Source organism: Ostrea edulis, chromosome 6 (assembly GCF_947568905.1).
Source record: "Ostrea edulis chromosome 6, xbOstEdul1.1, whole genome shotgun sequence".
NCBI classification, from domain to species: Eukaryota; Metazoa; Mollusca; class Bivalvia; order Ostreida; family Ostreidae; genus Ostrea; species Ostrea edulis.
In genome coordinates this window covers 42,396,075-42,416,848 of record NC_079169.1, presented here as the reverse complement: position 1 = coordinate 42,416,848, position 20,774 = coordinate 42,396,075, and the positions used below count along the sequence as shown (strand labels likewise).

General features: G+C 34.9%; 2 protein-coding genes across 10 annotated transcripts in view; one reads left to right on the top strand and one right to left on the bottom strand.

Moving 5' to 3' along the window:
* Window positions 1-10,056, bottom strand: part of LOC125683158 (probable acyl-CoA dehydrogenase 6) — a 45,934-nt gene extending 35,878 nt beyond the window's left edge. Inside the window, exons 1-2 of the mRNA XM_048924000.2 lie at window positions 9,836-10,056; window positions 6,454-6,574 (exon numbers count right to left, since the gene is read on the bottom strand). Of these exons, the coding sequence (XP_048779957.1) occupies window positions 6,454-6,574; window positions 9,836-10,009 (295 nt within the window). The 5' untranslated portion in view covers window positions 10,010-10,056. The remainder of the gene's footprint in view (window positions 1-6,453; window positions 6,575-9,835) is intronic.
* Window positions 10,057-10,062: 6 nt separating this feature from the next.
* Window positions 10,063-20,774, top strand: part of LOC125683165 (protein lifeguard 3-like) — a 79,592-nt gene continuing 68,880 nt past the window's right edge. For 7 of the 9 annotated variants that reach the window (XR_007372796.2, XR_007372797.2, XR_008795793.1 and 4 more), the window contains exons 1-2: window positions 10,080-10,224; window positions 20,374-20,430. Coding sequence is in view for 4 of the 9 variants with exons in the window: in XM_048924017.2 (XP_048779974.1) it covers window positions 20,385-20,430 (46 nt within the window). In the remaining 5 variants the exon portion in view is untranslated. Of the gene's footprint in view, window positions 10,225-16,597; window positions 16,626-20,373; window positions 20,431-20,774 lie in introns of those variants that run through there. The other 2 variants (XM_048924014.2, XM_048924015.2) reach the window with 2 other exon arrangements.

Genomic DNA, 20,774 nt, shown 5'->3' with positions numbered 1-20,774 from the left:
ATAATAGCAACATTGGTCGAATTCGCCAATTCATAACTACAGAAGTATATGTATAAGACTCTTTTCAATGCACTTGTTACATCAAAACTTGATAATGCAAACTCTCTTCTGTCTGGAATCAACAAGATCACCTTGGACCGCTTACAGAAGATACAGAACACCGCAGCCAGGTTTGTGTCAAGGACAACAACACCGGGTCATATTTCACCAGTCTTAGCGCATTTCACCAGTCTTAGCGCAGCTGCATTGGCTTCCAGTGCAGTATCATCCACAATACAAAATCTTGGCATTTACCTTCGGCGAGCTGTTGGGATGTGTTCCCGAATATATATTATAAGAACTCATTGAAGTGTTTCCCCATCTCGACCACTAAGATCTGAAACGTCATCGAGACTCACTGTGCCAAAAAGTCGCACAAAGTCTTTTGGAGAATGCATGTTTAGTTGGGCTGCAGCCAATTTGTGGAATGACCTTCTGCAACATATTACAGCTGACAAAAACATTAATGTTTTTAAAAAACTGTTAAAAACCTACCTTTTAAAAACTGCTTTTCCTGACTTTTCAGCTTCTTACATAGGACAAGTTTTTGTCAATGACAGTTTTTTAATGCAAATTTCTAAATATTTTTAAATGTTTTATTTCATTCATTTCTTCATTTCTAATACTTTTCATAGTGCTCGAAAAAAACAAACACAAAAAACTTTAGCTATTAATTGCTATTATAATGTTTAATTTTGATAATTTTACAGATATAAGATGTCATACTGTCATTTAATTTCATTTAATTGTGTTTTATTCCTCTTCTTACCCTTGCAAAGCACATTAGAGTAATTTGTTTTATGTAAAGGATATAAACCAAAAACTGTCATTCTGTGAGAGAAAGAACTGATCGAGGCCCGTAGGGCCGAGATCAGTTCTTTCTCTCACAGAATGGACATTTTGAGGATTATATCCTACTTAAAACAATACATCTTTTGTTCTAAGAATGGACAGACTCAGGTGAACCCATTGACAATGATAATTATGAATAAAGCTATTTTGAATAGTCTGACAATATAACCAGTCTTGCGTAGAATTCTGTTTCTTTTGTTCACTTATTGGACAGTGTCAGGTGAGTAGTGTTCTACTGCACGTTTTATATTCACTCTTTCTATAGTACTGAGCCATATCAACATGTCTTCCTCTGATGGGGAGAGCATTAATTTTCATTGCACAGTCAAAATTTAAGGATTTTAGTGAAAGTACTGCGAATATTCTGGATATGGAGGGTGATCGAGAAAGCTATGGAGCCAAATTTTGATCTGAAAAGCATTGTGTTTTCGAATATTTGGATGAGGAAATAACTAACGCCAGCCAAAAGAACCCAATACACTTATCTCATGAAATGAAATTATTCATGAAAGCAAAAATAATAATTCATAATTAGGATATGCTAAAAAAGAAAACATAAAAAAGTGTTGTGAAGAAGTTTCGGAATGTGCCTCTGAATCCAATGAAATTCAAATACAGTATGGAAATGTATCTTTCAAATTTAAGTTTTGATGCGATATAGTAATGGCCAATGGAATTAAAAAATGGGTCAAAGACTCAATTGGCCAGGTTGCAATATTTAGAGTAAATAATTTGGGTAGGGATTTATTTATGCCGATATATATAAAAAAACCCACATCACATATTGCTGCAGGGCTTTTATTGATTAATAAAAAAACATGATATATGTAATATTAAGTAATAATAACTAAAATGAACAAGAACTTCAGGTGCTTGAATTGTATATGATTATATGATAAAGAAACAGAATTTCTCTATTTATATTGCAAATTTACAACTCATGCCCAGAAAATTTGACATTCATATATAATTGAATTTTTCCTCAGAGGTAGTGCAACTAAATTTAACCACAAAAGATAATCTCACTTACCTTTTTCAAGTTGAACTCTATTTTTAGTAACAACTTTTTGCTGTAGCGCCCATATTCGACAAAGGTCAGACTTCAAAAAACCTAGTGCATAACTTCAATATATATACTTACTTTCTGCAAAGTTTCAAGGTTGTACATAAAAAACTGTAGGAGGAGTTGATTTCACAAAATTTCCCCAACCGTCCGCCCACCCACCCGCACTTCACCATACTATAGACCGGATTTGCACTTTGTGCAACCCGGCCAAAAATTGTGAATCTTACGAGTTGAAGCAGAGAATTCTACTAAAGGGAAATATCGCTTTTTAAGTGTTTCAGTGATTTTTCCGATATCTGTGTTGATTCTTATTTGTAGGGAATTTAAAATTAAATTTGTATCTCTTTGACATATGTATTGTCTTTCTCTTATTGTCAGCCTACCTGTAGATGTCTAATAAGTTATTGGGTTTACTTGGCACTGTCCAATATGTTGACAATTACTGACCATTATTTTTAAGAACGGACAGTATCTGTCCATTCTTAAAAATAATCGGGACAGCAATTGTCAACTTATTGGACACCTACAGGTAACCTTTTCATTACAAGTGGACTTTCTTCTATATAAAAGCCTAAAAAGACAAAGGATTGCATTACAAAATGTTTTAAATGAGGTGCTATATAAATTTTATGATTATTATTATAAGCTTATCTATGTAAAGCTGCAGTGTATTTTGATACCACAATACTGTGCCATAAGTGTTTCTCATTTTTTGTTAATCAGAAATAAAAATATCAAATACTTCTTGGTAAATCCTAAATATCTTTGTTGTTTTACACTCCTTCAAACCTAAATTTAGACAGTTGCCCCATAATTATGTATGTCATGTTGAGATTCCACGTGGGGCTATAGTTATAGATGCATATAGCAGACATGGCTTTGAATTGGCGAGAAATGACACCAGTCTTTAAAGAACCATGTATTGAACAATGAAGGAAGAAAAAAAGTTGAGATAGCAGAATTAACTGGATACGATTCATTTATATACTGGACTCCATGCTTCACTAAAATTCGCCACCACGAGAAGCAAATGTAGATATGGATTCCCATTATATTTCCTTTGTAAATAATCTTCTCATTGTTTCCTTTTACATGCATATAGTTTTCAAGCATGTCCTTAAGGAAAGGTCAGTAAACTTTAAAACTAAGTCTGTTGTATTAAAAGTAATTCTGTATAGATAGCAGGTGAACATCGGATCATACAGCTTTAAATAGTTCAGGAGATATTGCTTAGGTTAATAAGCTTTCTTAAAAGTAGGTCAAACTGCAAGGTCATTAGGTTAAAAACTTTGTTACCAAAAGAAAGGTCTTGTCACATTTAAGAATGCACATATGAAATACGAAAGCTGTATTACTCACCATTTAAATATTATGAGCAAGGTTCAAGTTTCAGATAGACAGGATAAAAACAATATTATCACCCCACACACAATTTTAGTCATTAGGGGCACACCCCCCACTCCCACCCCTGAAACAAAACATGAATTTACACAGCTTAGGAATATGTGCACTTACAAATGTGATTGTAACTGTTAACCTTGAAAAGAATTTGTTTTAATTAAATTCCATTATACACCAAGTATACCCCCAACATGCAGGTTACGTAGGCTATGTTGTGGGTTACGTAGGCTATGTTGTGGGTTTAGGCTACCGAAGCGGTAATATAGATGTTCAAGGTTTGTTTTTGCATAATATCTCAATTCATAGATATATTTTGCAGGAAAGCATATGGTTACGGAAGCACGCATTAATTCAGGAATTTATGGAAACAAATATATTCACGGTACACTTTCTAGTTTTATCAAACACCTCATCACTATTCCGACGATCGGGTCCAATTTGGCACAACTGCGTGTCTAGGATCAAATATCAGGGCAATGCTTTGTTTTATTGTCACTTTTATATGACAAATAATTATGTGTTATCTGCATAAGTTTAACATATACTGTCAGTGAATAAAACCAATCATATTCAAAGATATCAATGAAAAATTAATGTTGTGCATGGCAGCTTCGTTAGACTCAATTAGGCACATGCCTACACATTTTTTCCCCATTTTCAAAACATATTTTTGTTCATAAATGTTTGCAAAATATATGATCATATATATTTCTAGTTTTAAAATTGGATATAAAATTATTATTTCGTCAGACCTTTCCTTTATATAATGGTTATATATTTTTTTCTAAACTTATGGTGATCACAATGACTCAATCGACTTAACAGTTTAAAATCTTAGAAAAGTTGTACAATATTTAAAGTCTTTTGCAATCATTTTGATGCTCAGAGCAGTGCAAAGAAGTCCTAGTATTTCAAAATTTTCTCTGGGGTGACCCCCCAAACCCAACCTTCCAGTGGAAGGGGGCAACCCCTTCCCACACCTACCCCCTTGGCACTTCGCGCCTACATATTGAAATAGTGCTAGTTACGCCCCTGCACTGGGTGTTAATGCTACCAAATTTGTTTAACACATAAGTGCGGAATGTCATTCAATATTTAAGTATACTGATTGCAGTCGTCCTTCTATTTGTTGTTTTATATGTACCGTAAGTAAAATAGTTTATTGAACGAAACTCTAAAAGCAATACTTTCAATACATATACAATCCATTTACACGCGGTATACTATTATGTACTGAACCAATCAGTGCCCAAAAGCTTTTGTCTCACGTTATTAACTCAATCAGCACACAACACATACGAAATGGCCATACACACCCTAGAGGTCATCTTTGTCCTCATCATGGCTATGCATATCATACCTTAAGCTTGTGTTCTTTATCTAACCATATTAGGGTGAGGGCACTGAATGCAGCATTGGTGGAAGTGGATTCAAAGACAATGATGGACAAATTCAGCTTATGTCACCACACCATGATACATCTCAAACATGTCCCAAATATAAGAAAAACTTTAGTTATGTTAAGAAACATTTAACTCTTGTAGTATAAATCGAAATTTGTCATCATATGCATGGAGGAGTACTAGTTAATGAGTATTGTGAGTTTAATCAATGGATAGTTCTATTCTACTTCAAAAAGAGACTCATTTCCACTTTATTTCTCCTTTAGCATAGTCAAAGAAGTAGTGGTTTGAAAGATGCATGGGGAGAAGGGGGGGGGGGGGGGGGGGGGGGGGTAATGTGTACCCTTGATATTATCAAAAGTTCTCAAGCATCGTAGACCATTAACTTAACAAGAGGCCTACAGGCCTTATCGGTCACCTGAGTACTAGAGAAAAATTATTGCAACGGAAGAATGAAACAAGAGGTACTGTGAGCAATGCTCACTAAGAATACCCCCCGCTTACCTCAATCTCCCAAAGGGTGTTGTTAATAGGTACAAATCACCTCTTTCCTGAGTGTAAAAATATGGTATGCCTTTGTAGAAGAAAATGGAAGATATAGTCCGAACACAAATCCATGGAATAAACCTATAATTTTGACCTTGACCCTTGACCTCAAGGTCAAAATTAAAGGGTTTTTTTTTTTAACAATGGTCTAGGTCATAAAGAGGTCATTAATGTACATGACACATACTCTCATGGTGATACACCCATGTCTTATGGTATGACTATGTCAAAACCCTATAATCAATTTTGACCTTGAGGTCAAAGTTCAAGGTCATATAGAGGTCATGAAGGTACCCGACACATCATCTCATGGTGATACACTCATGTGTCAAATATAGTATGCCTATGTCAAAGAACAAAGAAGTTATGGCCCGGACCCTTTAATTTTGACCTTGAGGTCAAGGGTCAAGGTCATATAGAGGTCATGAAGGTACTCGACACATTGTCTCAAGAACAAAGAAGTTATGGCCCGGACACGAATCTGCACAGACAGACAGACGGTAAGACGGACGGACAGACAGAGTGATTCCTATATACCCCCCCTGAACTTCGTTCGGGGGGTATAAAAAAAAAAAGAAGAAAAAAAAAAAGACCCAATGAAAATAGCTACACATAAAATGACGAAAACAAGAAAAGCAGATCAAAATATTAAATGTCAATAAAATTAAGTTTCAGGTTGTAAAGTCTAAGGTAGAATATAAAATGTAATGAATGCAATAAGGTGAGATAGAATTAAAGTGTCCTGGAAGTCAAATATACATTTTGATTTATCTTATGTATTTTTAAAAATAAATACTGATAGTAAAATTCTTTCAGTTATTTTTTAATCAAAAAACGATATAATGGGCAAAAACAACCTTCTTCGTAAATTCATATGTATCATATATATTACAAACAAGAATGAAGAATGAAGCAAGACAAAAGTAAATAGAAAATTGAAATACATCAATGTGACATGAAATTAAGGTTGTCAAAAAGTAAAAGAGAATTGGAAATTGAAATGTTATTGGGTAACATGGAATTAAAAATGTCATATAGTAAAATAGTAGAATTAAGAATACAAGAAGGTTGCATAGAATTATGGCGGTGATTGCCTTCCATGCAGCAGACTGCCATGTTAAAACATTTTCCATTTTAGAGATTCACCTGTGGGTTTAGTGACTCCAAGGAGACCTGCATTTCCAAGAGTTTTGAAAACTTTCTTAGCAGGAAACATTCCCTCCTGTTCCCATTGTTCAACATATGGATTGATTTCTTTATCTATGATCTACAATAAATAAAAATATGGATTGATTCTTTAATCTATGATCTACAATAAATAAACATATGGTTTGATTTTTTAATCTATGATCTACAATAAATAAACATATGGATTGATTTTTTTTAAATATATGATCTACAATAAATAAAAATATGGATTGATTCTTTAATCTATGATCTACAATAAATAAACATATGGATTGATTTTTTTTAAATATATGATCTACAATAAATAAGCATATGGATAAATTTTTTAATCTATGATCTACAATAAATATATATATATGCATTAATGGTGACCTAAGCAAAATGCACCAAACAAGGTGGTACATCTATAATTATTTTTGATTAATGAAAATAAATTGTCCTTAGCTTTTTTTTAACAACATTTTTGTTATGCAATCCTTTGTCTTTTTAGGCTTTTACAAAGAAGAAAGTCCGCTTGTAGTTAAAAGGTTACCTGTAGGTGTAAGTTGATAATTGCTGTCCATTATTTTTAACAAAGGACAGATACTGTCTATTCTTAAAAATAATGGACAGTAATTGTCAACTTATTGGAGAGAGCCAGGTAAACCTGATAGCTTATCATCTAGCTACCCTTGCAAGTAAACTAAAAACAAAGATGATACATTTTTCAAATAGAGACAAATTTGATTTTAAAGTTTCTTAATAAAGAAAATCACTGAAAAACTGATACGAATATATCCCCTTTTTTCTGTAATCCATTCTGGCCCTGTGGTTCTTAATTTGAGAAGATTTTTAAATGACCACACCCTAATTTTGCATTTTTGTGATTATCTTTCTTTGAACAAACTTAAAAGCCCCTCATCCAAGTATGCTTTTGGCCAAGTTTGGTTGAAATTGGCCCAGTGGTTTTGGAGAGGAAGTAAAAAATGTAAAAAGTTTTCAGACAGACGAACAGAAGACGGACAACAGGTGATCAGAAAAGCTCACTTGACTCTTAAAAGCATGAACGAGTTACCTGTAATGATAGTTGTATTGTAAATCTTTGGAATGTCTTAAATGTAAATAATAATACTTGCAAGTTAATGACAATGATTTATTTGCACAATTCAATTACTGGCAAAGGCACATATTATAGATTATACCATAGAAACAATAATATTCAACATACAATCAGTGATTTGAATGCATGAATATGTTTGATTGATGTTTACAAACAAGCAATTTTAGAAGACATTTCAAATTAACCTAAAGGTTTTTTACAGCTGCATTTGATTGATAACTTTTGTTGACAGTTTAATTAACAAAACCCATTGACTGTTCACAAATCTTTTATTCTTTTATTAATCGCTTTAGAACTTCATATCATGAATTGAATGTTGAAGTTGGAAGACAATGCTATAGTCTGAGAATAACGGTTATGTACTGTTTGTGATCTAACAGTGTAGAGGATGAGTTTCACGTTATTTTAAAATGCCCTCTATATGATTACTTGAGAAAAAATATGTTAATAAGAAATTTTATTATACAAAACCCAGTGTTTTCAAACTGATTAAACTACTCAGTGTTAAAAATACTAAAGAAATGATTAATCTTGGAAAATTTCTACAGTATGCAAATAAACTAGGAAATTCTCAACATATGGTGTAATACGATTTGTTTAATTTAAATTGTACATTGTTGTAACATGTCGACTCACTCTCCACAATGTCATTTTTTGTTTGTATAATTGTATTTATGTCTATCCAATGAGCCTGTACATGTGGCTCATGAATAATAAAGAATCAGAATCGCTTGCCTGGAATTTCATGAGGTCTGGTTACTGAAATACACATGGTTAGAACATGTGTTAAATAAAGGTACTTAAAATTTTTTAGTTGATTGATTGTATCTTTTTAAACGTCCCTCTCGGGAATTTTTTACTCACATGGCGACATCACCAAGAACAGTGAAGGGTTTCAAATTTAGGCCTATGCTCGGCTCTTACAGACTTTGAGCAGTGAGGATTCTTTAGCGTGTCACACCTATTGTGACAAGGGACATCCGTTTTTAAGGTCATCTCCAAGGACCCGTGACATTCACACCTGATACCGAGCGTTTGTAACTGTCACTACCTGTTTTAACAACTTAGGTCTGTTGCAGCTGGGATTTGAACCCAGACTTTCTGCATGCTGAGCAAACACTCTAACTCTAGACCACCGCCATGCAATAATAACAAATTATGAATAATTCTATTCAAATATAAAAAAAAAAATCAAACTAGACAGATTGAGCCACAATGTAGAATCCTATTTTTTATGAGCCACAATAATGTAGAATCATATTTTTTATGTAGGGATGTTTTGTATACACTGCTGAGAGTTCAAGCAACATCTCAAAAACAGCCAGATATGATGCCCAGACCCCTGTATATCCTACAGAGATCTCCAAGGAGACATGAGAAGAGCCATTTTCATCAGGTGACTGTAAATTTTTTGCTGTCATTTGTACAGTTACAATAAAATCAATACAAGTATTACGATTTACATTTTGTAGATTGTGAGGACTTCAAGTGACTTTCAAGAGAATAAGAGCCAATTAAGAAACAGATCATATAGGATTTATGAGATTGATCACTGTTCGTTATCTTCACCTTTCATCTTCCTAAACAAAAATACATTATTTATGTATTTTAACAGGTTGGAAATACTTCCCCTATAGCAAGATCTTCTCACAAAAATGCGATTATCTCTCTCTAGCGAGAGTAAACATATCCCCACAACTGAGGAAAAACACCCAGGGTGTACATCTCAAGTCGTTCCCCATTAGTGAAATATTCCCGCTAAAACGCGATTATCCCTCTTTAGCGAGAGAGTAAACATTACCATGAACAGGTGTTTTGACGTCTTTATTGAAAACAATGGCAAATACCATGCGATGCTAAATAAGTGTGACATATACTCAACATGACGCGAATTGTTTCTATGACAACACAGTCAAGAAATTGCATATCAAAGTTGCTGCGTAAGAGGGAAGCAGTCTGAAATCCAATATGCATTGTGAGTGTTTTTGTTTTGATTAATATATTTGCAGAAGTATCAGACATTTTCAGCTATTTTAGCACTTTTTCTTCTTTTCACGTGAAACACGAAGAGAAGTGCTCCACGGGTATTTATCTCGGTTATACGGGATATATTTACTCTCGCTTGAGAGGGATAATCGCGTTTTAGCGATAATATTTCGGTATAGGGGAAGTGTTCCCAACTTGTTTAGATATCTGTGTATAAACCGAGGTCAAAGTTCGAAAAAATCATTTTGTAATTGCCTTCTTCAAGGAATCCCGAAGTTGTTGATGCTCCTCTGAAAACAACCCTCTGGGTCCATCATTTGATTTCTTTTCCTCTTGATAAGAACTAAGTCGTCTTCCTTGTCGACCTACAGCCACAAGATTCCTTGCAAACAAACTCCTGTGAAACAACTTTGACAAGTGTGTTGACATTTTACAACGGGATTGAGATTCCACAAGTACTTATGACGAACCCGACGAGAAATAAAGTAAAAACCAAACCCGACGTAGCTTTTCGGAGGTTTCTTGTCGAGATCGACATTTTGAGTGATAATAATATTAATGATTAAAAAAAAATTGACGTCATACGGTCATTTTCCAAAGGTAATTTCCTGGTTGGAAATCTGCTTTTTATTAAGGATTGACAGGTAATAATCCCAACGTATTTTCATAAGATCTATCCGGTGACAGAGAACACCGAGATCAGAACACGGGAGGTAGTAATTTCTGTGGAAACGAGGGGGTTATAGATAGGTCATAGGAAAGACTAATCCGAGATTCCTCTGACTCTTACCCCCGCTTTTATATTTGACATGTGCGGGGGAGAGTCAGAGCGGACTCCATATTGAAAAGTGGGAATTCAGCGACACCAGCTGGTGTCGCTGCTTTACCTACCTCTTACAACTTTATTTCGCGGATCTATCTTCCAAGACGTGAGAATTCAGTTATCGGAAGATTATTCTACAAATACATCATGATTAATACGATGCTATCGCCGTTTAAACAACCCTAACACCGACAAATGGAGCATCACTTGAATTAGGTCGCCGCCTCGCCATTTGATTTCTTTGCACATGACGTCAGCACATATAAACACAAAATTCCATCGTTTAAACGGCGATAGCATCGTATTAATCATGATGTATTTGTAGAATAATCTTCCGATAACTGAATTCTCACGTCTTGGAAGATAGATCCGCGAAATAAAGTTGTAAGAGGTAGGTAAAGCAGCGACACCAGCTGGTGTCGCTGAATTCCCACTTTTCAATATGGAGTCCGCTCTGACTCTCCCCCGCACATGTCAAATATAAAAGCGGGGGTAAGAGTCAGAGGAATCTCGGATTAAGGAAAGACCAAATATAAGTAACCCCCTCGGTTCCACAGAAATTAGGGAGGTAGGCAAAGAACAAACCAAATGAAACATCTATGATATATCACTATCATTAGTTTTATCATACATTCAGTGTATGATACAGGACTAGAAATAATTATTTTTATTCACTGGTCACAAAACAAGGGTTAAATCAACTTTAAGTTTTACTGGTCAATTGATAACTTTTACTGTCCCTTCGATGGCCCAAATAATAATGAAACATTTTTTCATGAAATGTGGTAGTGTGAGTGATATATAATGGCATTCCTACTAGCTGGTACCTCGAATCACCAAAATGAACATGGTTGACCGAAATACCCCCAGAAATTACCGAAATGCCCCCTAAAAGTTTAAACATTAGGCCAAGATAGTCTGTTTCCTATTCCAACCTGGAAAAAAATAGGGTAGGTAGGAAGGAAAAACATTTTATTTTATTTCAACATTTTATCGTTTAAAATTCAACTTTGAGAAGTACAGTTTTTGAAGATCCCGAGATGTTTCACTGCCACTAACAACCCCGTGTATTATGTAGGGTCAACATCCGGTTCACATATAAACTCTAAATAATATTACATTTCAAATCCGGCTAAATCACTAACTGCCCTGAACTTCATACGACTCTGTGTTTTTTGGAATGCGGTTTACTGGCCAGCATAATATTGTAGTTTTGCCCATTCAGATGGACGGTCCTTCATGATGCATCTTAAAAATTCTAAACAATGATTCATTGTTTTTTACCGTAGTCATAAAGTTTTCTCCCTCTTGATGTTTACATTTTGCTATTGTAATTGCCTGTCACAGGGCTCACACTGGACCACAATTTTGAGTCGCAACCTGGCGTGCATCGACTCCTACACGTTTACTGTTAGATCTATATTTCATGTGTATTATTCAAGAGGCATATACAACATATCATATATATGTCTCTTATTATTCTTACACGATGTATACAACATAGCTTTGATTAACTTTTATCATAAATCACTATTATTATAATATAGTGAAAATTGTATTTTAGCAGATTGCTTTTCAGTCAGTCTAGATGGCATTCAGCACAATCATAGTTTTATTTTCAAATACTGTTTTTGGCTAAGTTGACTTAATTCTATTTCACACCTGAAAAATTTAGGAGTATTTCATAGCCTATAACTGGACAAGAAATGAGTTTCTATATGTTTATTAATTATGTTATTAATGTAAATGACATATAATACTCAGAAAAAGTCACTGATGACAAAGTTACTGAAGATTAATTTCTGTAAACATAACACATCATCATAGTTTAACACATCCCATTACTCAAAGAATTCTCTTAAGAATCCTGTTTTCATCTTGAAATCCAGAATGACAAGGTGGTCCTTTAGTGAATCTCATGTGGAAAAGGGGCTTCAGGAAGTCTGAAATAAATTTTAAATGGATTAAGATGATAGCATAGCAATTTCAGAAGAACCTACAATTTTGTGTTTCCTTATGGCCATTTTCCAAAGACCTCAAGAATGATGCAATTTCCCAACATTCCTCCATTTAATAGTAACTGACCTAGTCCAAAATAGGTAGCTCCCCAGTAATGACATGACTCGGGGTATCTCCCCAGTATATTACGATATGTAGGCAACTCGCACGTGCACAGTTAATTTTATTCACACCTACTTGCACATAGAGGATCAACCCTTTGTCTTGTGTAAACTGCTAAGTAAACAAGACGCCCCTAAGTCTTATTGTTTCCATGCGACAGGGTATCCACATTCATTCTGCACAGGTAAAACAGCCCCGAGGCTGTTTGGATGCCAACAGCTGACATTCAAGATGGCGCCGAGATATCTAAAATACGAAATGTCCGTGTCGCATTACCGGAATTTCTATCGCATTTTCCCCTTGAGGTCAAAAGGACAAAGGTTAAGGTCTCTGTCACTAAATGCCATAGATTTGAGCTTGTCCGGTCTCTAACTTTCATACTACTTGGTGCGTCTTTGTCAGACTTGCATATTTTGATCACATCCAAAAGAAGAAGGTTCCTATTTATTTTGAGGTCAAAAGGTCAAAGGTCAAGGCCTCTTTTTCACTATATACTGTAGATTTGAGCTTGCCTCTAACTTTTGTACATGTACTTGCTGGTGCATGTTTATCAGACTTCAAATCCTGATGACATTCAAGATTCATGTTGCTTTTGAAATCCAAAGGTCATTGTCACACTAAATACTTATTGCGGCTATTCAAAGCTTCATACTTTTAAACTATATTTAATATGTGCATATTTTTACTTCGTGAATGCAAGCGTACATAATTTTCCAAACTGCAACTCGGTCATACGCATCTTTGATGCGTTTTAGCGATTTTTTGTTGGTAAATTGTCAATTTCGTCTACATCATCGCCGTCTTCAAGTGCTACATCATGTGCGTTCATCAAGTTTGTGTTGTGTTCGTCTTAAATTTCTCTCTCCCAGCTTTCGTTGTAAATGTATTTAATGGAAATATCGCTTTTAACTGTCTCAATTTGTGAAATGGAAACTGATGTAATGCAGAGTGATCGACTGAATATGGCGAGTTGAACTAACTTAACTGTATCTCATCACTGTCTGACTCGTCGGAGAGCTCTGAGAGGTCTACCCTGCTTTTGGAAAACATGACTGGGTTGTTGATGATTTTGTTTCATTCCAAGAATGTATCAAATTCATCGATTAATTGACCTTTGTCTTTTATTGTCAGTTCTCGTCTCTGTCTTTATGGGGGAGTCCCATGCACCATTACCTCGTGTGTGGTGCTGTCATAATTGAAAAGTGCATTCCCCAAAAATCAGGTATTATTTTAAACTGATCGCGACTCATCGCCAGTAGCACTCTTTTACTTACCTGAGGCTTCCCTTGAGATACCCTTTGTGTACACCGTGTGTGATCGACCGAATACCGACAGGTTGGTCTTTGTGGGGTGACTGGTTTAAATACGATAATTAGAGCTAATTACGAGCAGTTGGGACCTCGTGTAAACCGAATATGATGGACGTAACAATTAGGGTGGTGTATCATTGAGGGACCGGTTTACACAGGATAATTAATTTAAAGTTAATAAGATAGCAGTTGGGACTGTGTAAGGCTGCCGATATACAGAATACGCAGTATCCGGAGTACAGGGAATTATTAATAAAGGATTTGTTAAAGAAATGTTGAGGACTACATTTTGTGACCGGAATTGACAGAGGACTGGAGTACTCAGAGGCGGGTTTGGACAAATCATACTGTATTAACTTTATATGCATTTCTGTACACATTGAAAGGGGAATTTCAGTAATTTTAGGGGGCATTTCAGTAGTTTTACATTTTTAGGGGACATTTTGGTAAATCAAGGGTATTTCAGTAATTCAGGGTATCTCCTACTAGCTCTGGTTAGAGGGTTAACCCTTTAGTTTGATTGGTAGAGTGTTTGCAGGCTTTTTTCCATTAGGGATACAGATATTGCCCTGATATTTAATCAAAGGCTTCCTCTTGGAGGAATACAAGTTCAGGTTGCATTTCAGCTGGATTGGTCCATCCTTGACCTACTTTTGGGCTTTTTTTCATTACGGATACAGATATTGCCCTGATATTTAGTCAAAGGCTTCCTCTTGGGCTAAAAATAGGTAAAACAGTTTTCTTGGCTTTTTTCATTACAAATACAGAGATATTGCGCTGAAATTTAGTCAAAGGCTTCCTGTTGAGAGTTCAGTTTGCATTTCAGCTGGATTGGTCCATCCTTGACTTACGTTTTGGCTAAAAATAGGTCAAACAGGTTTTCCGGCTTTCTTTTTAATACGGATATAGCTATGCCCTGATATTTAGTCAAAGGCTTCTTCTCAGAGGAATATAAGTTCAATTTGCATTTCATCTGGATTGGTTCATCCTTGACCTACTTTTGGGCTAAAAATAGGTCAAACAGTTTTCCGGACTTGTGTGCCAAGTCAAGGGTTATTGATTCGTTACCTCACACTAACCCTTGACATCAGTCGCCATTCAAAACATGGATTTGGTACAGAAGATGACACACAGTCTATGCGAAAGTTTTTTGGAGCACATAGGACATTCAGTCGTGACGAGCTCGCTCCAATGATTACACATATGAGTCACGTCATTTGCTCTTCATCAGCTGAAAAAAGATGAATATTACCCATAATGCTTCTGGAAAAATGTCGCCATCACTGCGGTATACTTCATTGACAATCCCGTAATTAAAATAATTAGATTGTTTAGAACGTATCGTAAACGTTTTTAAATTCCAAACAAGCTTTCTCATAGCTTTAAACGTTTTGTTTTTGCTTGGTTTGAGAGAAGAAGAAAAAACATTGCAGCTAATATGACATCACAATGTAATTGTTTACATCCACCGCATTATATTTTCCGCGTTAAATGAAGAGGCGGATAAATTGTCTGTAAGTCTTGTTGCAAGATGTTAATAGGCTTCGCTCGTCTCAACGGTCACACCGTACAACATATTATTTTATCTTAATAGTAGGCCTAACAGCGTTTCTTTTTACCGGGGATCACTCCCGCATAATACTGTATACGGTCCATGTGGTTTTAATCACATTCATTTACGTATTTGGATTTGTGCGATATTTTTTACTTATAACAAACATTTAAATGATTCCACATCAAAATAGTGAAGCTCAAAACCGGACACTGAGACATCGGACATTCCGGTCCGGTGTAAAAAATGACGCATCGGACCTGAAGCACTGCACATCGATCAGGTCCGACGGTCCGATGTCTTTCACATAGACTGGACACAATGAACTAAAATTAAATCATTCCTTGTCGGAGATGCAATTTGATACGAGCAAAAACAGAAAGAAAACAATGGTCTTCATGGAGTACTTTTCTCAACAACATGAACACTGCATGTTGATTTAATATGTGACATAATAATTCCCATTTTCGTCCCTTTAATTTTTGAGCTATTTATTACTTTATTAGCTCTTCTGAGCCGAACGCTCAAAGAGCTAATCATATGGCCATATGTCTGGCGTGCGGTGTGCGTCAACTTTTTGGAAAAAGGGCTATATCTCAAGAACCCCTTGGCCAATTGTCAAATTTGTCACAGGGTATCCTTGGCCCAAGGGCTTTCATTTGTACTAAAACTAGGGTCGTGACCCTTTAACAAGGGGAGATAATTAGGAAAATGCAAACAAAAGTATAGTGGTTGCTTAAAAATCTTCTTCTCAAGAACCACTGGGCAAATTATCACAAAACTTATGCATAAGGATGAGGATAGGTTGTAGATAAAAAAAATTGTTCAAGGCATCATCCTGGGGCAAAGGGTGTGGTCTCAAGTTCACTTCAAAGTTGACCTTAAATTTTGTTTTGTTAAAACTTTGATATTTTGCTTAGTATAAGGACTAGGATTATCAAATTTTGTCAGTTGATGCATCTTAGGACCTAATATCATGTTGCCTCAAAAGTAGGTCATGGTGACCTACTTTTTGAATTTTGCAGGTAATTATTATTAAATGGATTTTGATGCATATCTTGGACACTTTTGAGCCTATGATCATCAATAGTTGTCAGTTGATGGATCATGGGACTTTGAAGTGCATCATGTGAAAAGTATGTCACCATGACCTACTTTCTGAATTTTATGGCTAATCATTTATGAATACATTTTAGGTTGTTATTTCAGATACCGAGAGGTTTAGAATCATCAAACCTTGTAAGTTGATGCGTCTCGAGGCGTCGAAACATATTTATTAAAAAAAGTAGGCCACAGTGACCTACTTTTTGAATTTTGTGGACATTCAAATTTCACATTTTCAATTTTAGATGCATATTTTGGACACTATGAAAGCTTGAGTCTTCATAGTTTGTTGACCAAAAAGTAGGTGACCGTGACCTACTTTGGAATTTGATGGCTACATTTTAATATTTCAGATACTATTTGACTTACAATTATCAAATTTTGTCAGTTGATGCATGTTGAGTCTTCAGAGTGTGTTGACTAAAAAGTAGGTCACCGTGACCTATTTTTGGATTTTGACGGCTATATTTGAATATTTCAGATACTATTTGACTTACAATCATCAAACTTTGTCAGTTGATGGGTCTTGAGTCTTCAGAGTGTGTCGACCAAAAAGTAGGTCACTGTGACCTACTTTTGGAATTTGACGTTTATATCTGAATATTTCAGATACTATTTGACTTCAATTATCAAACTTTGTCAGTTGATGGGTCTTGAGTCTTCAGAGTGTGTCGACCAAAAAGTAGGTCACTGTGGCCTAAGTCTTTTGGAATTTGACGGCTATATTTGAATACTATTTGACTTGTCAGTTGATGCATCTTGAGTCTTCAGTGTGTCGACCAAAAGTAGGTCACTGTGACCTACTTTTGGACAGTTACATTTAAATTTTCAGGTACTATTTGACTTAACATCATCAAACTTTGTTAATTGATGAATCTTGGTTAGTGAGAATTTTTGCCTGTTCTACAATGTATCAGAAGAGCAATTCTAGGCCCATGGGCCTCTTGTTTCAATTTTGAATAACTTTTTCAATTTTAGATAACTTGTTCAATTTGTTGAAACACAATCGACAAACATACTTGGACAATCCATCGTTTTCATGTGGCTCATATTCTAAAATTTTATCTAATTGTTTCTTTAAAAAAATTAATTTCTGAAAATCAATCGACAGTCACAAATTCTATATCATGTTATCGATGCTGTGCCATGCGTGTTAAGTTTCATTTTCGACCAATTATCTGATTGGATCCAAGCTACAGGCTGCAAAGCCAATCATATGCTCTGTCTCGAGCCCATGTTTTGAATGGTGACTGATATCAAGGGTAAATGCGAGGTAACAAATCAATAACCCTTGACTTATTAAGATGGCCAGAGATCCAGGTTCACAGGTAACAGAGACATTTTTATGCTTCTGATGGGATTTGAACCCAGGTCTCTGGCACATAAGTCCGGTATTCTTAACCCTCTAGCCAGAGCTAGTAGGAATGTCATATCACTCACACTACTACATTTAGGCCTGATATTTTGTTTATTCAAACTAGCATCAACAGCGAGATTTAAAAAACGTAATTTTATCAGTATTCTTATCCATGATTTTCACTTAAACTTAGAAAATAGTTGGCATCATCTTCACCTTTTTTGTCATTTGTAAAAGTGCAATGTCTTTGGATTATAAAAGCATCATAAATTAGACAACTCGTTTTAAGAAACTTGAAGCTGTCAGAGGACGAAGGCACACGTTTTTAGATAATAATAACTTTGAACTCTCCTGTAGTTCATGCCTTTGTATGGAAGGAATCATCCGAGGATTGTCGATTATATTCTTTGCTTAAGACAACTTCTTAGAAACCTTTATGGATTTATCTACATTGTGTTACGATTTGCTTCATAGTACAACTTTTCTAAAGTGAAATCAAGATATTATTGTAACTATGTGATTAAAACCTGGATGCACAAACATCTAATATTTACTAGCCCAATCATTTAGGAAGTTTGATTAGTATTTGAATTAAATATATATATAGCCCCAAGGGCACATACTCTTTACAAAGCACTGGCCCAAATCCAAATTTTACTGGCCCCAGACGTTCGGGTCATCAATTATTTTGAGCCTTGTGATACAACACATTGTTAACAAAAACACTTTAATATTGTACATGAGCATTTCTTTTGACAAGATCTTTCTACTGGTACCAAGATATTTGCCCTTGTGGCCTTGGCCATCTTCGGAGTTGGCCATTATCGGGGGCATTTGTGTTTCACAAACACATCTTGTTTATCATAGATATTTAAAACGTTGAGTACCTGTTTTAAAATTTTTATATGTTAATGAAAATTATTTCAAAAGTTAGCTGGATTTGAAATGTAGACTTAAGTCTATTCTCAGTTTATAGTCTTGAGGCCAGGTGTTCTAATTTGTTACTGAAAAGGGGGTGGGGGGCTCCTTCAGTTGAAAATCAAGAGGATACTTTTATGGACTATTGGTATTTGTGTGTATCCTGTTGCATATGTAGGCCTTACAATTGGTTAGTGGGTCTGTAATAAAAAATAATGCCCTAAATTTGCTAGGAAAACTTTAGGGAAATTGTAACATCAACTGTTATCTGACTCTCATGAAGAATGATGAACACTTTCCAAATATAATTAAGAAATACCAAAGACCCTGTTATAGCCATATTTACTCAATGCTCATGCTCAGCATAGGAGGAATCAAGACGCAACATTGAACAATTAACAGGGGGGAGGGGTGGGGGGGGGTTGGGGTTGGGTTCGAATAGTAAAACTCCAGGAAAGTTGCATTATTGAAAGTAGGAGGAATCTGATCTCAAAGAATTTAAGAAATCATAAGAATCAAATCAAAATGAATTATGCAAGATCCATCCTTAAATTTGTGATACAGTTGTAATTTAAAAAACAAAAACCCATTCATATTGAATTTAAGGGGAGTGGGAGGGGAGTGTTGATGATAACTACAGTAAAACTCGAATATAGCGAACACGAATATGGCGAAATTACGGCTATAGCAAAGTGAAAACGATTTCCCCCGCAAAGTCTTTATATATTCTATATAAAAATCTGCGTCTATAATGAACACGGATATAGCGAATTTATGGATATAACGAAGTAAATTCCTATTCCCCTTGAATTAAAAATGAACGTAAAAATCAACTTTTATAACGAATTTATTTTTTTCATTTTAAACTCTTTGTGATTTTTAACAATCGTTTTCCATGGACATAAAGGATTCACACTTATTACAAAATTTATGTTTGTATTTTTTCAAAAATGGTTGTTAACGCAAAACAATACTTACACATACGTTTAGGAAATATATTGTCGGTATTTTTTACTATTCTTGTTAATTAAATTTGAAGTTTGATTGCATTTATTTTATCGTACACTCCTTTATTTGTGTAAAGCAACAAGTAAATGTCAATTGCAATAGAATGTACATGTATGTATTGCGCAAAATTTTGTTGACATTTCTCTCTCGACATGTTCTTGCATGACTTAATAATCCATCAAGATAAATTATCATATATAAATCAACGTGTATATTTCTTGTATAAAAATATTTCTTCTCGAAAATATATTGGCTTCATTTCTTTTAAAGACAATACTAAACGCAAGTATATTGATTGCTGCTTTCTTAGAGAACTGATACATGTAGAACAAATCAGTTTTATAACGAATTTGTTATATTTGAGTTATGAATTCGCTATAAACGTATAGCGAATTTTTATAGAGGGTCCCCAGAAATTCGCTATATCAGTTTTACTGTATAAGAATTTGTTGGACATTGAAATGTTGATCTTTCCCACCATTAGAAAGTATTGTATCTACTTCTATTGTTCTTCATGTCTATATTTGTTCTTAATGTTATAAATGATTTTTTAAAAAGTATTTTAAGTGACATTGAAGAGTTGGTGTGGTTTTTTTTCAGACGTACGAAAAATGTCCAGGCCATCAGTTCCACCACCTTCATACAATCAGTCAATGGGTAATGTATAAGATGTAGTGGTAAACAAAAATAATGAATACTGTTACAGTATCATTGTCATATATATGTACATATTATATCATATGATTTAGTGAATTAAAATTTAAGTCCAATGGAACAGTACAGTGATAATTCTAAGTTTTCTTTTTTATGTTTGAATTAATAGCACAAGTGAAATTTTCTGATCAAAGTGAATTGTTTGACATACCGGTATTTTCAATTTCGTGCAAAAATTGTACATGATAAAGCCACGTCCTTAGAAACGTGCAGAACGTTCAAACCACACCCTTAGAAACTTATAGACCGTGCAAAATGTGCAAGTCATTTCGGTATGTAATTTGGGA